The sequence below is a fragment of the Macaca fascicularis genome, chromosome 12, assembly GCF_037993035.2.
Source record: "Macaca fascicularis isolate 582-1 chromosome 12, T2T-MFA8v1.1".
In the NCBI taxonomy this organism is placed as follows: Eukaryota; Metazoa; Chordata; class Mammalia; order Primates; family Cercopithecidae; genus Macaca; species Macaca fascicularis.
The window spans coordinates 44,240,562-44,264,586 of NC_088386.1; the positions used below are offsets into that span (position 1 = coordinate 44,240,562).

The 24,025-nt window shown below is 37.2% G+C and overlaps 1 protein-coding gene across 5 annotated transcripts in view; it reads left to right on the forward strand.

The window, feature by feature from the left end:
• EPC2 (enhancer of polycomb homolog 2) overlaps nucleotides 1–24,025 on the forward strand; it is a 142,939-nt gene that overhangs the window by 24,808 nt on the left and 94,106 nt on the right. For all 5 annotated transcript variants that reach the window (XM_005573128.5, XM_065525458.2, XM_005573130.5 and 2 more), the window contains exon 2: nucleotides 18,057–18,216. In XM_005573128.5, coding sequence (XP_005573185.1) covers nucleotides 18,057–18,216 — 160 coding nt within the window. The remainder of the gene's footprint in view (nucleotides 1–18,056; nucleotides 18,217–24,025) is intronic.

A 24,025-nucleotide genomic window follows, 5' to 3' on the forward strand; every position in this document is an offset into this window, starting at 1 on the left:
AGTTTTAAAATTGAAAAACAATTCATATAATGTAAAATTCTGTATTTTAAAGTATACAAGTAAGTGTTTTTTAGTATATTCACAATGTTGTACAACCATTACCACTATTTTGTCTCAGAACATTTCTATCAGCCCCAGAAGAAACCTCTTACTCATTAATATGGGTTCATTTATAAGATAGGGTATATTTTCTGTTTCTTTTTGTATTCCCTGTTGAGTTCTTTCTTCCACATCCCTGTTGATTTTAATTTTTATTTTCTGAGCATGTCAAACGTGGTTCTGAAATTTGGGACTTTACAAAGGATATGCTTAGAAAAATTTCCCCTCCTCTCCTCTCCCTTGTCTCTTCTCTCTTCTCCTCTCTGTCCCCTCCCCTCCCCTCAGTCTCACTCTGCTGCCCAGGCTGGAGTACAGTGGCAAGATTTCTACAGCCTCAACTTCCAGGCTCAAGCAATCCTCCCACATCAGCCTCCCAAATAGCTGGGACTACAGGCACGTGCCACCTATTTTTGTTTATTTTTTGTAGAGACTGGACATCAGTATGTTTCCCAGGCTTGTCTTGAACTCCTAGACTAAGCAGTCTTCCTTCCTCACCTTCTGAAAGTGCTGGGATTATGGTGTGAGCCATTGCACCCAGCCCCTATTCTTTCTTATTCTTAACTAATACATGAACAATTTTTATGATGGTTTCTTGGGTACTTGGGAAGGAGGGGCCATTTGGGCATAAAGTCTGATATATAGGTGTAAGATCAACCTTATTAAGTTGCTTAGCTGTTCACTTTGATTTGTTTTATGCTGATTGTGGTATATTAAAGTTTGCTATTATTAGTGTGTTTTTATCTATTGGTACTTGCATATCTGGTAGCTTTTGCTTCATAAAATGTTTGCTACTTTACCTGCTATAAAAATAATCATAAATGCTAAATCTCTGTTGTGAATTGTGATTTTTTTTTTTTTGGTAGCATTAAAAAGTCATCTTTTTGGCTGGGCATGATGGCTCATGCCTGTAATCCCAGCACTTTGGGAAGCCGAGGCAGGCAGATCACTTGAGATGAGGAGTTCGAGACTGGTATGGCCAACATGGTGAAACCCTGTCTCTACTAAAAATATAAAAATTAGTCAGGCGTGGTGGTGTGCACCTGTAATCCCAGCTGCTCGGGAGGCTGAGGCAGGAGAATTGCCTGAACCTGGGAGGTGGGGTTTCAGCGAGCTGCGATTGTGCCACTGCATTCCAGCCTGGGCAACAGAGCAAGACCCCGTACCATCCCCCCAAAAAAGTCATCTTTTCTGTGGTCATATTTAATTTTGTTTAGCTTGAATTCTACTTGTCTTGTATTAGGATCTGCTTGCATTTCTTATTGTCTCCATTTACCTGGTAAACTTTGTCCATCCCTTTGTTTTTACCCTTTCTTAACCATCTTTGATTAAGCTCACAAAAATTCAACTTATTCTATTTTTTCCTCTTCCTCCTCACATTTTTAGTTGCATTATTTTCATTTTGAGGAGGATTTTTTTTTATACAGTTTATAGTTGAACCTTAGGTTACAAGCCAAATTGAAAACCTTTTTGTTTTAGTAGGTGAGTTAAATCCATTCACATTTGTTGATGTGCCTGAATATGTATGGGATGTTGGCTTACAGTTTTCTTAAAGTATCTTTGAGTTTGAGAAGGATTTGTGTCCGTCCTTCTTGAAATGTTTGATAAAATTCTCCAGTGAAGCCATCTGGTCCTAGGCTTTTCTTTGTTGAGAGGTTTTTTGATTACTGACTCAGTCTTCTTAATTATAAGAAGTAGTTAAAAGTAAGTCTTATAATTGTTATATGCTACTGGTGAATTAACTCATTTGTCTTTATGTATCTTTATGTCTTTTTTTTTTTTTTTTTTTTTTGAGACGGAGTCTCGCTCTGTCGCCGGGCTGGAGTGCAGTGGCCGGACCTCAGCTCACTGCAAGCTCCGCCTCCCGGGTTCCCGCCATTCTCCTGCCTCAGCCTCCCGAGTAGCTTTTGATGGTTTTTGACTAAAGTCTTTTTTGTCTCATAGAAGTATGGACATCTCTGCTTTCTTTTGGTTACCATTTACGTGGAATATCTTTTTCCATCTTTTCACTTTCAGGCTATGTTTGTCCTTATGTCTAAAGTGAATCTCTTATAGATACCATGTGCTCGGAGTCTTTTTGTTTTTCACTCCATTCATCTACTCTATGTCTCACATGCTGACTTCCTTTGTGCTTCATTGATTTTTTTTATAGTGACATATTTTTCTTTCTTAATTTTCTTGAAGGTAGTTGTGGTGTGATTATCATGGGGATTACATAAAACATCTTACAGTGGTAACAGTCTAAAAACTTAAAAGCAATTTATTTTCGTACACAAAAACTATGCCTTTAGCTCACCGCCACTTAATATTATAGTGTCAAAATTACATTGTTTGTGTTTTGTATACATTAACGTAATTTTATTTTTTAATGCTTTTGTCTTTTAAGTTGTATACCAGAAATTAAAATAATTTGCATACCACCATTACTGTAGTATAGGTTCTCTATTTGCCTATATATTTACTTTTACCTAGGTTTTATATTTTTGCATGGTTTCTTGTTGTCTAGCATCCTTTTGTTTCAACTTGAAGGACTCCCTTTAGCAATTTTTATAGGAAGGGTCAATAGCGATGAACTCCCTCAGTTTTCACTTATTTGGGAGGTTTTTATTTGTCTTTCATTTTTGAAGGACATTTTGTCAGATGTATCATTCTTTTCTGGCAGCTTTTTCTCTCAGCCCTTTGGATATATTATCCTGTTTCCTGAACTGTAGCGTTTTTGCTGAGAAATGCACTGATTAATCTATGAGCTCTCCCTTGTACATGACAAGTTGTTTTTCTCTTACTTTCAAGATTCTCTGTCTTTGACTTTTGACAACTTGATTATAACTATTATAATGTGTCTCAGTGTGTGTGTGTTGTTGGGCTGTTCTAGTTGGAGTCCTTTGGGCTTCCTGAATTTGGATGTCCATTTTCTTAATTGGATTTGGGAAGTTTTTGGCTATTATTTCTTCAAACAAGCTCTCTGTCCGTTCTCTCTCTAACCTCCTTCTTAAGCTCCTGTAATGTGTGTATTGGTCCACTTGATTGTATCCCATAAGTTCCTTAGGCTTTCTTCATGTTTCTTCATTCTTTATATTCCTCTGACTCAAAACTTTCAAAAGACTTGTCTCTGAATGCACTGACAGTTTGCTCTGTTTGATCAAGCCTGCTGTTGAACCTCTAGTAATTTTTCCAGTTGAGTTACATTCTTCAACTTTAGAAGTTCTGTTGGATATTTTAAAAACTAATCTATGTCTTTGTTTATTCTCATTTTGTACATTAATCATTTTTCTGATTTATTTATTTATTGAGACGGAGTCTCACTCTGTTACCCGGGGTGGAGTGCAGTGGTGTGATCTCAGCTCACTGCAGCCTCTGCCTTTCGGGTTTAAGTGATTCTCATGCCTCAGCCTCCCAAATATCTGGGATTACAAGTGCGCATCACCATGCCCGTCTAATATTTTTGTATTTTCAGTAGAGATGGGGTTTTGCTGTGTTGGTCAGGCTGGTCTCGAACTCCTGACCTCAAGTGATCTGCTGGCCTCGGCCTCCCACACCCACAGGTGTGAGCCACCACACCTGACTTTCTGATTTTATTTACTTGTCTATCATTGTTCTCTTATAGTACATTGATTCTCTTTGAGACAGTTATTTTGAATTTTTTGTTAGATAATTCATAGATCTTCTTTTAGGTTGTTTTCTTGATTTAGTTTCTTGCTTTATTGGGCTGTTTGCCTGCTTCTTTGTGTGCCTTATTTTTTGCCTTGATTTTTGAAAAAACAGGCATCTCTTCCAGTCTTTACAAACTGGTTTTGTCTAAGAGAAGACCTTTGCAAATCAGTCCAGCTAGAGATTCTGGAGATGCATCTTTGTTGTACTTGTACATGTAATTTCCCAATTAGAGAGGTTTGCTAGTTTCTTTTTCAGGTGTTTGTACTCTCTTGCTCCCTCTTGTCTGTGTGTGTGGTACTGCAGATTCTCTGGTGCTGCAGCAAGCCACTGAGTTCTTTTGTTCTCTACAGCCTCCAGGTTTCCAAAGTATGTTGGTTAAGTCAGTGCTTCAAGTCAAGAAGACAGAATTAGTCCCTTCTACATTCCAAATCAGATGGTCAGAATATTGGATGCATTTTCCACTCTTCCATTTCCTTCCAGAGGGAAAAGCCATGAACTGGACACTTTCTCCTCATCACACCAAGTTGTGCTGTCTTCTACCTGCTGTGGTGCAGGTTCTCTGGTGCTGCACAATGTTGCTGAGCCCAATTCTGTTTGGACCCCAGCTATCCAAAGTATACCAGTCCATCAGGCAGACTCCTGAAAAGCCAGAATGTTGGATATAGGTTTCACTCATCTCTTTCTTTCCTGAGGAAGAAGCCATAAATTGTGCTTTTTCTCCCAATAGTGTTGATGTGTGCTGGCTTGGGGGAAGGGCTTATGGCCTTTTAAACCCATTTCAATGCACATGTTCTTGGCTTTGAGCTTGCCTGGGGTACTACCATTTCTGAACTGCTTTCTGGATTTCTTAAGCCTTTTTGGACTGTATATTGTGCAGTCAGTATGTTTGTGTGGGAATGAGGTATGGGGCTTACTCATCCTCCATCTTGCTCCTTTCATTGGTATGTAACTTCGTAGTCTTTTGTTCCTAGAAGGTTTTCTGGAATATAGTTTTAAATATTAGTTCTGTTGCATTGTTTTGTTCTTTAGGAACTCTAATTATATGACTGTCATTCCTTCTTTGCCTGTTGTACATTCTGCTTACCACCTTCTGTCTTACTCATTTTATTTCTCTTTATCTAATTTTCATTCAGCTGGGTGTTTGACCAGCTTTATACAGCACACTTAAAGGTTTTTTGGGATATAATTTTCATGGGGCTTCTAATAATTGTGGTCTTTATTTTTGAGTTTTTTTTCTTTTTCTTCCATTCATGAGTTTAATCAACTCTTCAGATTTCTTTCTAGGTCTTCCTACCCCTGCCTTTTATGTTCTTATTTTTGGAGCTTTTCATATTTCAGGTGATTTTTTAATTTTCATATCCCTAAATGCTACTTTTGAGTGTGTTAGGTTTGGAGCATTTTTCTTGAACATTTCTTTTTTCTCCCCTCCCCAGAATAAGAGTTGTTCATCAGTAGAGATATAGCTGAATCTTGTCTTCTCGTTTTAAGATAATTGAATAGATTTATTAAATTTTCTTCTGTTCATTTTTTTGGATTTGAGGTATTCACAACATTCTTAGTTCAGTGGCACCCTTTTCTATCTGTGTAGAATGATGGGCTTTCAGCAAGTAGGCAAGGAAGTGCTTTTCTCATTCTAGCTCTTTCTAGCTGGTGTTCGTAAATCCCTATCATCCCTGGTTTTCTGTGGGACAAATGGGCCCAGTATTATACAGCACACTTTTAGGTTTTTTTAGGATATAATTTTCATTGGGCTTCTAATAATTGTAGTCTTTATTTCTGAGATTTTTTTTCTTTTTCTTCCATTTCTCCTGCTCTTTTCAATTTTAGTTTCCCAGAGTTTTACTGCACTCTTGTGCTGATGGCTTATCTCATTCTCTTTGTCATTGTGGCTTTATACGTTTTTTAGTCCATTACTAATAAGTTTACATTATAAGGCAGTAGAGTATATAAGTATAGGCATTCAGTCAGCTATCTTTAGTTGGGAGTTTTAAAATAGCAATGAATAATCTTTGGTTCTGTATGTATCCTAATTCAGTGGATAAATCCTGAAAGCCAGTAAGTTGGGGCATGAACTTGGTAAGATGGAAAAGCGCCAGACAAGTAAGGATTCAAATTTCATTCTTGTTGATTTCTACCAGTGTGGCCATAGAACCTTAGTTCATTCGTCCCCAAAAGAAAAACAACAGCAACAGCAACAACATACTTCTTCTCTGCGTCCTGGTGCTCATTGTGTATGACTAAAAATCATGAATTTCTTAGTTTCTGTTGTTTTTTTTTTTTAAAGTCTGCTTTATTTACCATGTAATTTCATGTTTTCAGGGGAAAATAAAAAGTAGAAAGTGTATAGTGCCTTTACAGAAACTCAGAAAAATGCTTAAGCATAATTATAGTAGTTTTCAAAAAGATTTTTCAGAATGTCAAAGTAGCTATAAGAAATGATTTTGTGTATCTTGGTGGAGAGATGTTTCAATTAAAATGCAGTATTTTTACAACATAAAAAACTTACAAAAGTAATACAGATTTACTACAGAAGATTTAGAAAATACAAAGGGCACACAGAAAAAAATAACAATCACTGATTAGTTAGCATTTTGTGGTATATTCTATTCACTAGGCTCCTTTCTCTGCATATATATTTATTTATATTTGCTCATGTTATTTTATAACCTGCTTGTTTACTTCATATCCTAGTTATTTTTTTAAGTAGAGATCTAAGTTATGTTGTTTTTTTACTGCTGCCTAAGCAAGAGTTCAATCTTATGTGCATAGTGTGATTTACATAAGTAATTCCCTCTTCATTGACATTTAGGTGCTCTCTGTCTCTGTCTTTTTGTCTTATAAACAGTGCCATGATGACCATTTTTATACAGCCATTATTACCCACTTTTTTGGGGAGGGTGAATTCCATAAATAGAGTTGGTGGGTCAAAGGGGTATCTTTTTAAAGGAAAGAAAATCAAGTAGTGCCTGTGCTTGAGTTTTAGTTATTTTTAAAAGCCTAGTAACCTACCAAAGTATAATGCAGCATGTAACGATGTAACAAGGATTGATATTACCTCTGTCTACTCTTTCCCCAAAAAAGACAAACCAAAACTCTGGTACCTACTTCCAGGATTCTATGTGTTTACAACTAGTTACATTTATTTTACAAAGCACGGTCCTCTAGAAATGATATTACTGTATTTTCTTGTTTTTTTTTTTTTTTTGTTTTTTTGTTTTTGGTTTGAGAGACTGTCTCATAATTTGGTGAAAGAAATGAAGATGGGATTTATTTTTAGAGCTAAATTTGGTCTACAAGTTAAATTGAGGGAGGATGTCTTGATCTGGCTCCTTAATTTCTGGTTTCAGCCCCGTCATCTGCCAACTTTGTTAACAAGAAGAGAGTCATCTGTGATCTGTTTAAAAATGTTCTCATTTATAAAATTAAAATAAAATAAGGCCAGCATCCAGCATGCTGGCTCATGCTTGTAATCCCAACACTTTGGGAAGCTGAGGTAGGCTAATTGCTTAAGGCCAGGAGTTCAAGACCAACTTGGGCAACATAGTGAGACTCCATCTTTAAAAAATGTTTAAAATTATCTAGGTGTGGTGGTATGCACCTGGCTAAGGCGAGAAGACCACTCGAGCCTAGGAATTTGAGGTTACAATGCACTATGATCATGCCACTGCACCCCAGCCTGGGTGACAGAGTGAGACCCTGTCACTAAAACAAAATGATATTGAATCCTCATATATTAAATATATATTTTGATAATTGGATAGTATCTAAAAATGTTTTGTACTTTGGGGAAAGTGAAGTATGTATCCAAAGAATCTCTTTAAATAAATATGCTGCCATTTAGCTCAGTTTCTTCTTATTACCCATATCTGTAGATCATCAGCATTACCAGGACAGGTTTTTCATCTTTAACACTCTTCTCTAGTAAGGATGGAGTAGTTAAAGAACCCTGGAATCAGAGTCTTTAAATTTGATTATCTTGTAAAATGATGCCATAACTAAGAGCAAATCACTTGTTTCTTGAGTCTCATTTATAAAACAATATAAATATCTACCAATACATCCCAAGATTGTGAGGACCTAATAAGCATATGATCAGAGGCTCTCTGAGAACTGTAAAACATTACATAACTGCAAGGTGACATTGTATATTTCATCACTTTCTGTGACCAGCAAGGTGAGATGTGACAAAAGTATAGGAAAACATGGGCTTAAATCGTTAGGAATTACTGATTCCAGGCTTGGCTTCCTAGTTCCTTGATGTCTTTTGTTGTTGTAGGTGTGTGAATCTCGCCGTCTTAGTGCAAAAGTTTGTTTTTTGAGAGAGAAAGGGTCTTGCTATATATATCTCCCAGGCTGGAGTACAGTGGTGCAGTCACAGCTCACTGCACCCTCCCGTTCCTCGCTCAAATGATCGTCTTGTCTCAACCTCCCAAGTAACTAGGACCTCAGATGTGAGCCACCACATCCAGCTAATTTTTAAATTTTTTATGGAGACGAGGTCTCACCGTGTTGCCCAAGATGGTCTTGATCTCCTAAGCTCAAGCGATCCTCCTGCCTTGCCTCCCAAAGTGTTGGTATTATAGACATCAGCCACTGCTCCTGGCAAACGTTTTTACTACTAATAGATTCTAACTAAATTTGTAGTAATACTTGAATGGGAAAATGTATTTGGTGCTCCAACTTGGGATTCTGCCCTATTAAGAAAAATGTATTTCTGCCTGGCACTGGAAGCCCTTTTCTCAAGTACTTGCCTTTTTATTTTTTACTATTTCTGGACCTTTGTTCATTTTGGACATAATGTTTTCTCTGCCTCGCTTATTTGTTTATTTCCTCTTTTGCCCTGCTAAGTCCCTGTTGTTCCTAAAAGTCACAGTTTAGATTTTACTTACTTTGGGCATCTTTCCCTAACCTTCCAAGATGAGTGGTTTGACTAGTTGAGATTGGACGTGCTTGTCAAGTTCAAACATGATTGCCTACTTCAATCTCTCTCTCTTGACTAGATAAGTTTCTTAATGGCAGAGACTATTTCTCATTTAACGTTCTCAATAACAGGATAATATCCGGTGTTTAATAGGTGTTCCCAAGCGTATAGAAATGATGCCTACTGATAAATAATTTTTAATTCATGCATTGTAGCATATTCAGCCATCTAGTTTCTTTTACTCTAGTGCACTTCTGTATCTTGAGGCCGGATATTCATTTCATTTGGAGGTTGAAAAATGTTCACTTAGAAAGCCTCTGTGGTGCTTAAGGACCCTGAAATATTTGTTGAGCCAACTTGGTCACTATAAACGTAGAATGAAATTGACAGAGAAATTGATGGCATTGAGGTAAGATGAGTCATATGAACCATGTATTCTAGACGTGAGTGAAGAAATGAGAGCTGTAAGGAAATTTGATGAAGAAAATGGAAAGGTCGAGAAGCTGGAGATTTTCATGAATTTGAAGACTAGGCATAGTGAGTGAGAAGATGTGTGTGAACTCAGGGAATAGGAAGTAGAAGTTGTATTCAGAGAGGACCAGTATATAAAGAAACAAAAGCATAAAACAGTATGCTGTTACTGGGGAATAGCAAGAAGTTTGCTGTAATTCTAGAGAAGGATGTTTGGGAGGGATATGGTGCTGGAATGATAGGTTGCACTGGTTCAGATGAGACATGTTTGTCAAGCTCAAAAAATGAGACTTTATCCTATAGATGGTGGGCAACCTACCTTTTTCTTTAGTACGATGTAGAAGCTCCATGAGCTTAGGGTGTGCCAGGCATTGGGGACAAAGTGGTGTATGCAAAACAGACACACTGTCTTGCCCCACAGTCCAGTGGAAGAAGAAGGCAGAAATCACATGTTTACAAAAACAGATATGAAGGTCCATGTCTTAGCCTACGCTGGAAAGGTGTTTGTTTCTGAGAACTGATAAAAGGGATTTTTTTTTTTTCCACTTAGGGTGGTCAGATTTCACTGAAGAAGTGACATTTTAAATGTGGACCAGAAGGGTTTATTTAGGAGAAGTAGGGGATTGTTATTGAGGGAGGAGGCTGTGTAGAGAGTGGCAGGTAGGAGAAATAGTAATTCATGTTGCTGTTTCAGAGTTTACCAACCTCTCAAAGGCTACATTTGTTTAATTTTGTTACAGGCAGTAAGACCTTATCAAAACACAAATCAGTAGTTTGAATATATTAGGGTTTTCTTAAAAAAAGTTTGACTGTGATCGACAATAAAAAACATTTTACAAACATATATGACTGAAATAACTTTCTACGTTCAGTACTCTCTGATTTTTTTCTTTTCTTTTAAAAAAATTGCCGACTGACCTGTTAGTGGGTGCAGTTTGAAAAACATGGGGTGAAATGACGGGTTAGGTTTCTTTTCCCTTCCCTTCCCTCCCCTCCCCTCCCCTCCCCTCCCCTCCCCTCCCCTCCCCTCCCCTCCCCTCCCTCCGCTCCTCTCCCCTCTTTCTTTCTTTCCTCTTTCTTTCATTATACTTTAAGTTCTAGGGTACATGTGCACAACGTGCAGGTTTGTTACATAGGTATACATGTGCCATGTTGGTGTGCTGCACCCATTAACTTGTCATTTACTTTGGATATTTCTCCTAATGCTATCCCTCCCCCTACCCCACGACAGGCTCCAGGGTATGATGTTCCCCGTCTTGTGTCCAAGTGTTCTCATTATTCAGTTCCCACCTATGAGTGAGAACATGTGATATTTGGTTTTTTGTCCTTGTGAGTTTGCTCAGAATGATGGTTTCCAGCTTCATCTATGTCCCTGCAAAGGACATGAACTCATCCTTTTTTATGGCTGCATAGTATTCTATGGTGTATATGTGCCACATTTGCTTAATCCAGTCTATCATTGATGGACATTTGGGTTGGTTCCAGGTCTTTGCTACTGTGAATAGTGCCGCAATAAACATACGTGTGCATGTGTCTTTATAGTAGCATGATTTATAATCCTTTGGGTATATACACAGTAATGGGATGGCTGGGTTCAAATGGTATTTCTAGTTCTAGATCCTTGAAGAATCACCACACTGTCTTCCACAATGGTTGAACTAGTTTACAGTCCCACCAACAGTGTAAAAGTGTTCCTATTTCTCCACATCCTCTCTATCTTGTCATTTTATGTTTATAAAATTATTACCAGTATTCATAAGCCTTTATCTCCACTAATTAATGAGTTGTGTTTTTGATCTGTGGTTACTGGGGTACGTTGAGTGCACACGAAAACCCTTGTTCAGTTTTAAAACTAAATATGTTTTGAAAACTGTCTAATACATAATCTTATTATTATATAAAGTTGTGTTTTTTTTGGGAAGAAAGTTGCAGAGAGTCGAGTTATTCATATACCTCAGTTTTATGGTACATTGTTACCATTGGTTTCTAAAAGAACCTTCTCTTTTCCTCTCCTCCCCTCCTCTCACTCTATTTCCATTTTTATTATGGAATTAAACATACACAAAAGTAGAGAAAATAGTATAATGAATCTGTGTGTTCGTCTTCTGCAGTTAATCACATGTGGCCAATCTTGTTTTGTCTCTGACACTGCAGTCCAGTACGGCCTGAATTTGAAAGAATATTGCCAGACGCCTCTCTGGTTTCCTTTATTTATTCTGTTCTCTCTCTCTTTGCTACTCCCATTCTCCTCTCTACCCTCTCAGGCAACCAACTAATATGTTTAATGTGTCTCTTCTGGCAAAATCTATACTGTTTTATGTACATTTCCTTTTAATTTATAGAAATCACATGTTATATCTGATTCTGTTTCTTACAAGTTTTCTGAATTAACACTGCTTTTTTTTTTTCCTTATTCACAAAATATATCACAAGGATCTTAAAAAAATTTTTTTTATTTCAATAGCTTTGGGGAAACAGGTAGTGTTTGGTTGCTTGGAAAAGTTTTTTAGTGGTGATTTCTGAGATTTTGATGCACCCATCACCTGAGCAATGTACATTGTACCCAGTGTCTAGTCTTTTATACCCCAATCCCCTCTCATCCTTCCTGCTGAGTCTCCAAAGTCCATTGTATCATTCTTTTTTTTTTTTTTTTGAGATGGAGTCTCGCTGTGTTGCGCAAGCTGGAGTGCAGTGGCGTGATCTCGGCTCACTGCAGCCTCTGCCTCCCGGGTTCAAGTGATTCTCCTGCCTCAGCCTCCCAAGTAGCTGGTACTACAGGCATGCACCAACACTGCCGGCTAATTTTTGTAATTTTAGTAGAGATGGAGTTTCACCATGTTAGCCAGGATTGTCTTGATCTCCTGATCTGGTGATCCGCCCGCCTCAGCCTCTCAAAGTGCTGGGATTACAGCTGTGAGCCACCACACCTGGCCCATTATATCATTCTTATGCCTTTGTGTCCTCATAGCTTAGCTCCCACTTATAAATAATAACATGTGATGTTTGGTTTTCCATTCCTGAGTTACTTCATTTAGAATAATGGTCTTCAGCTCCATCCAGGTTGCTGCGAATGTGATTATTTCATTCCTTTTTATGCCTGAGTAGTATTCCATGGTATATATACACCACATTCACTCCTTAGTTGATGAGCATTTAGGCTGGTTTCATATTTTTGCAATTGGGAATTGTACTGCTATAAACATGTGCAAGTTTCATATAATGACTTCTTTTCCTTTGGGTAGATACCTAGTAGTGGGATTACTGGATCAGATCTAATTTTAGTTCTTTAACGAATCTCCATACTGTTTTTCCATAGAGGTTGTACTAGTTTACATTCCCACCAGCAGTGTAAAAGTGTTCGTTTTTACCACATCTACACCAACATCATTACTTTTTAATTTTTAAATTAACGGCCATTCTTGCAGAGTAAGGTGGTATCTCATTGCAGTTTTGATTTGCATTTCCCTGACAATTAGTGATGTTGAGCATTTTTTCATTGTTTGTTGGCCATTTGTATATCTTCTTTGGACAATTGTCCATTCTTGTCCTTTGCCCACTTTTTGATGGGATTGTTTGTTTTTTTTCTTGCTGACTTGTTTGAGTTCCTTGTAGATTCTGAATATTACTTCTTTGTTGGATGCATAGTTTGCAGATATTTTCTCCCACTCTGTGGGTTGTCTCTACCCTGCTGATTATTTCTTTTGCTGTGCAGAATCTTTTTAGTTTAATTAGGTCCCATTGATTTATCTTTGTTGCATTTGCATTTGGGTTCTTGGTCATGAACTCTTTGCCTAAGCCAGTGTCTAGAAGAGTTTTTCCGATGTTATGTTCTAGAATTTCTATGGTTTCAGATCAGTTGGTTTTTGTATAAGGTGAAAGCTGAGGATCCAGCTTCATTCTTCTACATGTAACAGTGCTGCTAAGCTGCATCACATTTTATATGCATCTGGACTGTTGATACCAACTGTTTTGTAATATTCATGGTGAGCATCTACCACATTTTACTTCCCTACTCTCCCACTCATAGATACCCACATTGCCCCAGATTTTCCTCCACAGCAGGTATCATTTCAGTGAATATACCTACTTACATACCTGTGTGAGGTTTTCTTGGGGTTATATATTTCAAGACAGGAGTTGCAGGTTCATAGATTATGCAGATTCAGTTTGAGTAATTAATCACGTTGCTCTCTGGAGTGGTAGAAAGTCTGTGCTTCCATAGTCATGCATGCAGGAATTTGTATCCTCATATCCTTGCCAACACTTGGCATTATTTTAGTTTTTTATTTTTGCCAGCTTAATCAGTATAAATCATTTCATAAAAGTTTTTAAACTTGTGTTTTTCTGATTATTAATGAATTTGCACATCTCTTCACATACTTGTTAGCCTTTTGGGTTTTCTCTTCTGTAAATTGCCTATTTGTATCTTTTACCCATTCCGTTAGGGTTACTTTTCCTGTTAATTTGCAGGAGTTTCTTATATGTTCTAGATAGTAATCATTTATAGATTTCAGACATTTAAAATAACATACCATTTTGTCATAAATTTATTAACTTTGTCCATGGTGTCCTTTATTGAACAAAAATTTTTAATTTTAATGTAATAGATTTCTTTTTTTTTTTTTTTGCTTTGTTGTTCATACTTCTGAAGAAGTTCTCTGCTCTTATAGCAGAAAGATATTTCTCTTTGTTTTCTTCTGTCTATGGTTTTACTTAACATGTTTAGATACATACAGATATTGTAGGTTTGGTTCCAGGCCACCACAATAAAGCAAGTGTCACAACAAAGCAAGTTACATGAATATTTTGGTTTCACAGTGCATATAAAAGTTATGCTTATACTATACTGTGGTCTATTTACGTATGCACTAGCACTGTCTAAAATATATACATTCCTTAATTTTAAAATGCCTCATTGCTAAAAAATGCTTGCTAACAGTCATCTGAGCTTTCAGTTATTCACAATATTTTTACTGTTGGAGGGTCTTGCCTTGATGTTAATGGCTAGACTGATCAGGGTAATGTTTGCTAAAGGTTAGGTGGCTGTGGAAGTTTCTTATAGTAAGACAATAGTGAAGTTTGCTGCATCAGTTGACTCTTTCATGAAAGAATTTATTGTAGCATGTGATGCTGTTTGATAACATTTTACCCACAGTGGAACTTTTTTCAAAATTGCATTCTCAAACCCTGCTGCTGCTTATCACTTTGCATAATGTTCAAATCCTTTGTTGTCAGTTCAGCAATGTTCACAGCATCTTCACCTGCAGTAAATTCCATCTCAAGAAACCACTTCTTTGCTCATCAGTAAGAAACAACTCTTCATCTGTTCAAGTTTTATGAATTTGCTACAATTCAGTCACATATTCTAAGCAGGCTCCACTTCTAATTCTAGTTTTCTTGCCATTTCCACTACATCTTCAGTTACTTCCTTTACTGAAGTCTTGAACTCCTCAAAGTCATCCATGAGGATTAGAATTCCCTCCTTTCAAACTCCTATTAATGTGGGCATTTTGACCTCTTTCTATGAATCATGAATCTTCTTAATGACATCTAGAATAGTGAATCCTTTTCAGAAGGTTTTCAGTTTACTTTGCTCAGATCCATCAGAGGAATCACTATCTATGGCAGCTATTGCCTTACAAAATGTATTTCTTAAATAAAAACTTGGAAGTCAAAATTACTTTTTATCCATGGACTGCAGAATGAATGTTGTCTTAGCAGGCATGAAAATAGCATTAATCTCCTTGTTCATCGCCATCAGACTTCTTGGGTGACCGTATACATTGTTGAGTAGTTGTATTTTTAAAAATATATGTATTTTTTTCCCCCCGAGCTACTGCTATGGAAGCTACTGCTTGGGGGAAAAAATAACTTAAATGTTCTAAGTTAGCTTAGAATATTTAGTAATTAAGTAATAAAATAACTTAAATAATCTAAGTTAGCTTAGAATATTTAGTAAACCTGTAGAGCACAGGCAGAGTAGATTTACCATATTCATGAGGGCCTTAGGATTTTTGGAATGGTAAGTGAGCATTGGCTGCAGTTAACATCACCAGCTGATTAGCCCCTAACAAGAGAGTCAGTCTGTTCTTTGAAGCTTTGAAACCAGGCATTGACTTTTCCTCTGTAGCTATAAAAGTCCTAGATGGCAGCTTCTTCCAGTAGAAAGCTGTTTCACCTACACTGAAAATCTGTTGTTCATTGTAGCCACCTTCATCACTGATCATGACTAGATCTTCTGGATCACTTGCTGATGCTTCTCCATCAGCACTTGCTGTCTCACCTTGCGCTTTTATGTTATGGAGATGGATTTTTGCCTTCAATCTCATGAGCCAGTCTCTACAATCTTCTAACTTTTTTCCTGTAGCTTTTTCACCTCTCTTAGCCTTCATAGAATTGAAGAGAGTTAGTGCCTTGCCCTGGATTAGGCTTTGGCTTATGGGAAAGTTGTGGCTGGTTTGATTTTCTATCCAGACCACTGAAACTTTCTCCGCCTCAGCAATAAGGCTGTTTCGCTTCATTATTATTTGTGTGTTCACTAGAGTGGCACTTAGTGAGCTTAAAAAGGAGTAGAAAATGTGGCTTTATAATATTTTGTGATTTCTAGTAGGCAGGTCTCTGTTCTCATGCTACATTTTCTGCTTCTTTTTAAGTTTACTTAGTTATTCCTAGACTTCTGTTCCTTAGCTAAATTTCACGACATTTTTCTTAAATATGCTTGTGCTTTCTTGATTTAACTTAGTCTGACAAAATGCCAAAGAGATACTGACTGTGATGTAGTATAGATGATTATTTGGGGAAAAGCAGGTATGACTTGATTGGATCTGACAAAACTTGATGCTTATTGTAGGAGTCCCAGTAGCTGCCCGGGCTTACTGTTCACTTGTCTGTGGCATAGAAACTTGTTGGCCCACTTCCTCATATTGTATTTCTTTTCTTTCCCATTTGTTTTTATATCTCTGTCTCTCTGCTTTCTTTAACAGTAATTACTGGCAGAAGATCATGAAATTAATGTAATTCTTTTCTCATTATTTGATATCTATCCCCCTCTTATCATCTTACCTTCCTTTAAAAGTACTGGTTATAATCAAACTAATCTGTGTATTTTGCATAGAATGGACCTTCAGTTTAATTTTATTTATGTCTTACTGAATGAAACTTTTCTTTTTGGATCACTGCACTAATTCCTTTTGTATAATAACATTTCACATACCCTAAAGGCTTGAATGAAATTAATAACTTCTAATTTCTTGGACTTTATAGAACTTCCAAAAAAATGGTGTAATATCTTAGGATTAAGAATTTGGCTTTGCATATATATGTATATCCTGGATTGTATTTCTGTTTTGTTACTTAGAGCTGTTTGACCTTCAACAACTTGTGAAATATCCTTATGCCTCAGTTTCTTTAGGTGTATTTTGCATAGCCTGACATGTAGTAAGAATCCAGTAAAGATTTCATTTATTCATTCAGTTAATGTATATTAAGCAGCTTCTATATTTTGGCCATTGTACTAGGCAGTAGGGATAAGAAATTAACAAAGCAAGCAAAAATCATTGGAACTTACTTTATGCTAGGGGGAGATGGGCAGTAAACAAATGAGATCTTTACTCTGTTAGATGTTGCATAGTGGTATGGAAGAAGGTAAAACAGAAAAGGTATGGAGGAAAGTAAAACAGGGAAGGAGTGCTAGAGGAGGAGTACTCTTTTAGATAAAAAAAAAAAGTCACGGAAGGCCTCTCTGCTGAGATAAGACTGGAAGCAATTTTGAAAGCAGACCATTTGGATATATAGAAACAGCAACATCAGTGTGGCTAGAATTAAAGATTGTAGAGGAGAGAGGTCGGAAATGAGATAAGAGAGATGCAGAGTCTGGTAGGTCATTAAGTGAATTTTTTTTTTTTTTTTTTTTTTGAGTCGGAGTCTCGCTCAGTTACCCATACTGGAGTCCAGTGGTGCGATCTCGGCTCTCTGCAAGTTCCGCCTTCTGGATTCACGCCGTTCTCCTGCCTCAGCCTCCCGAGTAGCTGGGACTACAGGCGCCCGCCACTACACCCAGCTAATTTTTTTGTATTTTTACTAGAGGCGGGGTGTCACCGTGTTAGCCGGGATGATCTCAATCTCCTGACCTCGTGATCCACCCGTCTTGGCCTCCCAAAGTGCTGGGATTACAGGCGTGAGCCACCGCGCCCAGCCATTGAGTGATTTTTAACCTTTACTCTGAATAGGATGGAGATCAGAAATCCTTTATGGGGTGGGTGACATGACACGATTTACCTTCCAAAATGTAAAACTGCTTTATTGGGAATGGGCCACTGTGGGGGAAAATTCGATTTAGGAGGCAATTTCAGTAAGTTGCGGAAGTAATGAAGTGATTAGAAACTGGATATATGTTATAGGAACTGTTCATTTAACCTTTATTTAAAAATATTTTCTGCCCTGGTAGTAATAAAATTTGTTGAATGTAATTTTATCTTTCTTTGAATTATTCAGAATTTTGCACTGTTAAAGTTTGAAGTACATAAATGCAGAAGATACTTAAAATCTGTGATATAAATTTATTTCCTGTAACTTGGAATTTTTCTTTCATCTAGTAGTGGTGACAAACACCTCAATTAATTTAGCAAACATTAATTTTTTGTAATTGAAATTTTATATTCTAGTTTCTGAATGTACATTTAATTTTTAAAAAAAATTCTACTTAACGAAAATTGTAATAATCTGAGGTGTTATCAGTATGAGCCACAAGTATTAAGAGAGAATTATGGCAATGTATGTATAGGTCTTTGGCAAAGGAACTATTTATAATTGATTCTTAAAGCACTTTGCGATTATTAAACAAAGTAACTTTTATATAAAATTATGCATTGATTAGTATTACCAAAACAACTTATGTTGCCTACTTTACATTTTCCAGGAACATCATTTACAGCGAGCAATTTCAGCACAGCAAGTGTTTAGAGAAAAAAAAGAGAGCATGGTCATTCCTGTTCCTGAGGCAGAGAGCAACGTCAACTATTACAATCGCTTGTACAAAGGAGAGTTTAAACAGCCAAAACAGTTCATTCATATTCAGCGTAAGTTTGTTAATTCATTGTTTTCTGTTTGTACTTTAAATTTATCAACCAGTGGAAATCTTTTCTTTTGCCTAAAGAAATTCTGATTTTTAAATTCATACACACTGATTAATAGAAGTGTTAAACATTAAAGAATAAAATCCCTCTGTGCTTACATCTGAATTTGGAAATCATTTTGAGTTTTAAGTAACATTTGGAACATTTGATATTTATGTAGTATAGGGTTTTGTATAGCACTTACACTTTATTACACAGCTAAAAGGTGGTGGATTACTATACCCGGATGAGATTTTCCTTTTTTTTTTTTTTGAGACAGAGTCTCTCTGTCACCCAGGCTGGAGTGCAGTGGCGTGATCTTGGCTCACTGCAGTATCTGCCTTCCGGGTTTAAGCAATTCTCCTGCTTCGGCATCCTGAGTAGTTGGGATTACGGGCACGTGCCACCACACCCAGCTAATTTTTGTATTTTTAGTAGAGATGGGGTTTTGCCATGTTGGCCAGGCTGGTCTCAAACTCCTGACCTCAGTTGATCCGCCTACCTCGGCCTCCCAAAGTGCTGGGATTACAGGTGTGAGCCACCGCGCCCACCCAAGATTTACTTTTAAAGTCCCAGTGGCTCTAATGCCCAGGAGTAGGGTTAGTCTTCTGGAATTTTTCAGAATTAGATCTAATGCCTTTACTTTCATATAGTTTTTATTAAAGAATTCTGTGTAGTTTTGCCTCCTTAATACTCTTACTTTTCTCCCACTGTTAGTATTTAAATGATCACCACCTCTAGCGTGAAGACTTTTAACAATCTCCTGTTACATTTACTATCCTGTATCTCCTGTCCCTGTACTCTTCTAATCTAGTTTCTCTCCACAAAAACTTCTAGAGTAGGATTTTTCAGCTGATTCCTCAGACATTTGCTAGTGTCTTGTTATCTTGTCAGGTGTGTAAAAAGGAAATGTTGGATAGCTTATTAAAATAGAGATTCCAAGGCTCAACATCCCGCCTACCTGAAGTACCCACCTGTCTGACAACCTACCTGTATGAGAATCTCTGGGTGTGAAGTCTGGTGATTTGTATTTTTAAAGAGTTCCCCATGTAATACTGAAACATGACCAGCTTTAAGACTGACTATAAGATAGAGTGTTTTTCATTGATTCTAAGATGCACTGTTTTCATCTTTGCAGTGAAATTGCATCTTAAATTGCTGTTGTTCAGGATTGAAGTCTTGTTCTTATAAAGAGAATTTTCATTTGTTTCTGCCAGGCATTTGGGGATACTACCAACCGGAGACCACATTAAAGTTTTTGCTCGTTTGTTTTGTTTGTTTGTTTTTGGACCACAGTGTTAGCTTTAATTTAGGCCGCAGATCTGCTCAAGGTTCAGTTCTCGGGGAAGAATTTTTGCTTCCCCTTTCTACCTAAGGGCAAGTTGAGAAATACAAAATTCCTTGCTTTCCCTTTCTGCATAGCTAATTTATTTCTTTAATCTTACACTGAGGGCATAGCCCTTTGGTAATGTAGCTTTATTCTGTAGTATTCTATTCTAATATTAAGACTCAAACATAAAGCTTTTTTCTTTCTTATGGTGCATATAGTAATGTTGTGTCTTGGCAGTTTAGATTTGCTAGAATTCAATAATAGTCATATTCTCTAGTATGAATATTAGGTCCCTTGTAATTTGTTCCCTGCTTTCTCCTTTAATCTCATTTATTTTTGCTTTTCCCTTCACTCTGTGTACCATAGGGACTACAAAAATTACCCACATTGACCTTCTTTCATATTTAACATTTCCTTGCATATGCTATTGAAGTCTTCTTTTCCTTCTTATAGCTCATTAAAGACTTAACTCCCTTATGAAAGCCACCTTGACTTTTCTCACTCTACCTGTCTTCTTTGCTTATCATAGTATCTTTTACATACTTCTGGTAGAGGACTCACCATACTTTATTGCAATTATTTGTAACCATTCTTTCTCTCCCTTTAGACTGTGAGCTCCTTGAGGGCAGGAACTACATATTTTATTTTCTCTTGTGTCTTCAGAGTAAAGTGCTTGGCTTATAGATGATCCATAAATGATGTGTTTGTTGACTGAATTGTTTTAAAATGGCTTTAGAAAGTCTTTTGGTGGTACAGCCATTTTCCACAGATTTCTCTTCTCTGAAATAGTCTAGAGAAACACACACGCAAAAATTATTTATTTTTTTTCTCCTGTGTAATCTTTGGCTTTGAGTCCCATTAGCTTTTTGAATTTGCCTTTACCTCTATCAGTCAGGAAGGAGCTAACTATTCATAGTAGGAATTTTAAGGATCTCTCTTAAGCCAAAGTATCAATTATTTTGTATTTTGATAATATTGGAGTTAGACAGGAAGACCGTTTGTAAAAACCATTTTAGGAAACCAAGAACTAAAAATCTAGTGTAACTCATGTGGGTCAGGCCCACTGACTACAATAAACATTATTCTTGTGTTGGTTTTTTTCATTTCATTTTATTCTGTTATTATAAAAAACAGAATAAAAATAATAGAAAGTTACCTTTCATTTTTTCTTTTAGCTTGTCAGTATATACTGCATACTATACAGTATCTTACTGCACACACAATATTCTGCGTTTCTAGTCATATTTTAAGTTTCTCAGATTTTTATATATGGTATCTCATTAAAAATGCATGTACAATTTTCCATCAATTTGATATTTCACAATTTGCTTATTGGACTTAAGATTATCTGTACTAAATTTTAAACTCATAGTGTTACTGATTTTTTTCAAGGAAAGTTAAAAAAATTTTTTTAATGTAACTTTTTGCTATGCCTTTAAGGAGTTTCAGAAAATTTCACTCTGAATTTTTACTTTTCTTCTTTTAATGATAGATTAGAGAGAATCCCCATTCACTTGGCTAGAAAAAAACATTGTAAAATTGCCACAGTAAGGTAGCCTTGTTCAGGTTCATCACATACTTGCCTGGGCTTTGGCAGAAGCCTCCTTATTGCCTTAGTCTTTATACCTTCCAAACCATCATCCACTGCCACTACTGTAGTTACTATCCATTTCAAAATTTTCAGTGACTGTTGACTGTAGGATAAAATTTAACTTCTTTGTGTGATATGTAAGGCACTCCTTTGTGCCTGTCCAGCCATGTTTCCCTATGTGTTCTTCCATTGTGACACCAACCTTATTGAAATGAACTGTTTGAGGGTCTTTTTCCTCCTCCACACTGTAAGCTCCTCGGGAGCAGGGGCTCCATCTCATGGTACTTTAGTATTTTTATTATCTAGTACAGTCCCAGAGTGTAGTCTCAATACACTTTTCCTTCCTAATTTCTTTAACCCATCATGCTTTAAGCTACATTAGTAATGAGGTGTCTGTAGCTCTTTGAGTTATGCCGTATTTTGTTATGTCTTCACATAGCCTTTTACTTCTTCACTTATTAAAAATACAGCTTGCCTCTAGGATTACCTTTAGGAGCCTTTTCCTGACTTCTCTCAGCATTGTTCTTGGCACTGTTTGCGCCATCTCTCCTGTGTCTAGTGCATACTTTCATTGTGGCACTGACTCACCTTCAGTTGTGATTGTTTGCCCTCTGTTGGGCAAAGTTTACTGAGAGAAGGGACTTTTTTTTCTTTGAATTTCACTGCCTAGTACGGTACTTACAGCATGTGGTTAGATGTGCAGTTAAATATTTGCTGAATAAATTAATGAGTGAAAGAATTAATGAAATTAGAAGCATATAGTCGATGGCATTTTCGAGCCATCAGTATTTGTTGAACTAAAAATTGTACACAGAATCACATATAAGGCTAAAATTATTAGTGCGTACAGTGAAATTGAGCAACCTGCTGTGTTAGAAATTAAAAGGTGAGTTCTGTTATTCACCGACTGTTAATTTAGGCCAAAAAGTGCCAAGAAGGAGTTGGGAGTGGACTCCAATCTGTTATGAAAGTGAGATAAACATTCTTGTTCCTTCCAATCCCTTTCAGTAGCAGTTCTCCATAGTCACCCTTATCAGCTTTATGCAGAACTTACTGAATCATAACACATCGAGCTGTCCTTACCAGGTGGGAAGCATCTTGAAGGCGCAGTCTTTGATGACCTAAGATGGTAAAACTCTTCAATTGTGTACCACATGCAGAAAAAAATGCTACCTCCGTTTTACTTTTACTAAATCACATTTACTTTGAGTGCTTCAACCCAAATGTTATAATTTTCATTCCTCTTGGAGTTCAATAATTTTATTAAATTCAGTACCCAAACTTTTTAAGGAAACAACTTTGTTTACATTTCAATAGTATCTTTATTTGATCTATTACTGGTTTTATTTAATATGTTAACATTTTACAGTTGATACTAAATATCTCAGAATTGTAGAACATGAAGGAACTCAACATTCTTCCCACCCCCAAACCGCCCCCCTCTGTGAGGGCATCTTCCTCTGTTGCCCAGGCTGGAGTGCAGTGGCACCATCTCTGCTCACCACAACCTCCACCATTCCCCGCCCCCCACTCTGGGTTTAAGCAGTTCCCCTGCCTCAGCCTCCGGAGTAGCTGGGATCACAGGTGCGTGCCACCACGCCCGGGGCTCCTCTTGGACTCCTGACCTCGTGATTCGCCCACCTTGGCCTCCCAAAGTGTTGCGATTACAGGCGTGAGCCACCACACGGGCCTGACATTGTTTCTTAAATATTCTGAAGTTAATTTGTATCCAGTTTTGAACTCAGTTAAATAGTTCTTGATAGCAGGACTCTCATTTCTTATTTTGAAATGAAAGTTTACTTCCCTCATCTCATTCCCTTAGTCTTACAAACACAAAACAGTAGACTGTCTTGACTGAAAGAAGAGTTCAGGAGAAAGGATAGGTGGAGTAATAACTTCTTATCATCTCTCAGGCAGGGAGAGGAATGCACTCAAAGGAAATTGAAATGTACTATTTGTGTCTGCTTCCAAGATTTTAAGCCCTGGCAAATGCCTGTTTGTGGACACTGCTGTACACTTCTGTACACTTGAAGCTGACTCCTTCTCAGACTGATAAAGCTGACTGTTGTCAAGTCTACATTGGAAAAGAGAAAAATTACACTTACCAACATAAAGTGGACCTGTGTATACCGCTAGGTTTTTCAGCATGGTTAAAATAGATGCTGGCCTAACATCCAACTTCAGTCTCATTATCATTGGCAATGTAATGTCTTTTGATATTCTCTGCATTATGCAAAAAATGGTAATTGACCTGTTCTTTCAGGGCAAACATACTTTGATTGGAAAGAGTTGGGAAAGATTCAGAACAAATGAAGAGCATTGTTTTGTTTATACAGTAAGACTTCTTGGTAAAAAGGATGTATTCCAGGAACATCGTTTTCTTGTAAAAAAAAAAAAAAATACTATTGGGTGTGTATTAAGAAATTAGGCATAAATTCTGTGAGATGACATCACACATTCAACTAAATAAGGACTGGTAAAACAATGCCATGGGTACAGAAGCAGATTATGTCAGATTTGTGGAGAACACATTACAGGTGAAGCTGGATCTAAATTTCAGGTGATTAGACAGGGACAGGGAGCAAGGCCAGCCCCTGAGGGCAACCCACATTCAGGTCAGCTAGCTCTAAGGATATTCCTTTCTCCTCAGATTGTGCACTAGCTGCAACCATGTCCTATTCTTGGGCAAAGCTGTGAGTGTGGACACTGGGGCTGAAATGGTAGGGTTGTGTCTGGGTGGGTACTAATCCAGGAAGGAGGAGAAGCCTCCAAACCCAGAAGATAATAGATATGAAAGGAGGCCGGGCACGGTGGCTCACACCTGTAATCCCAGCACTTTGGGAGGCCAGCGT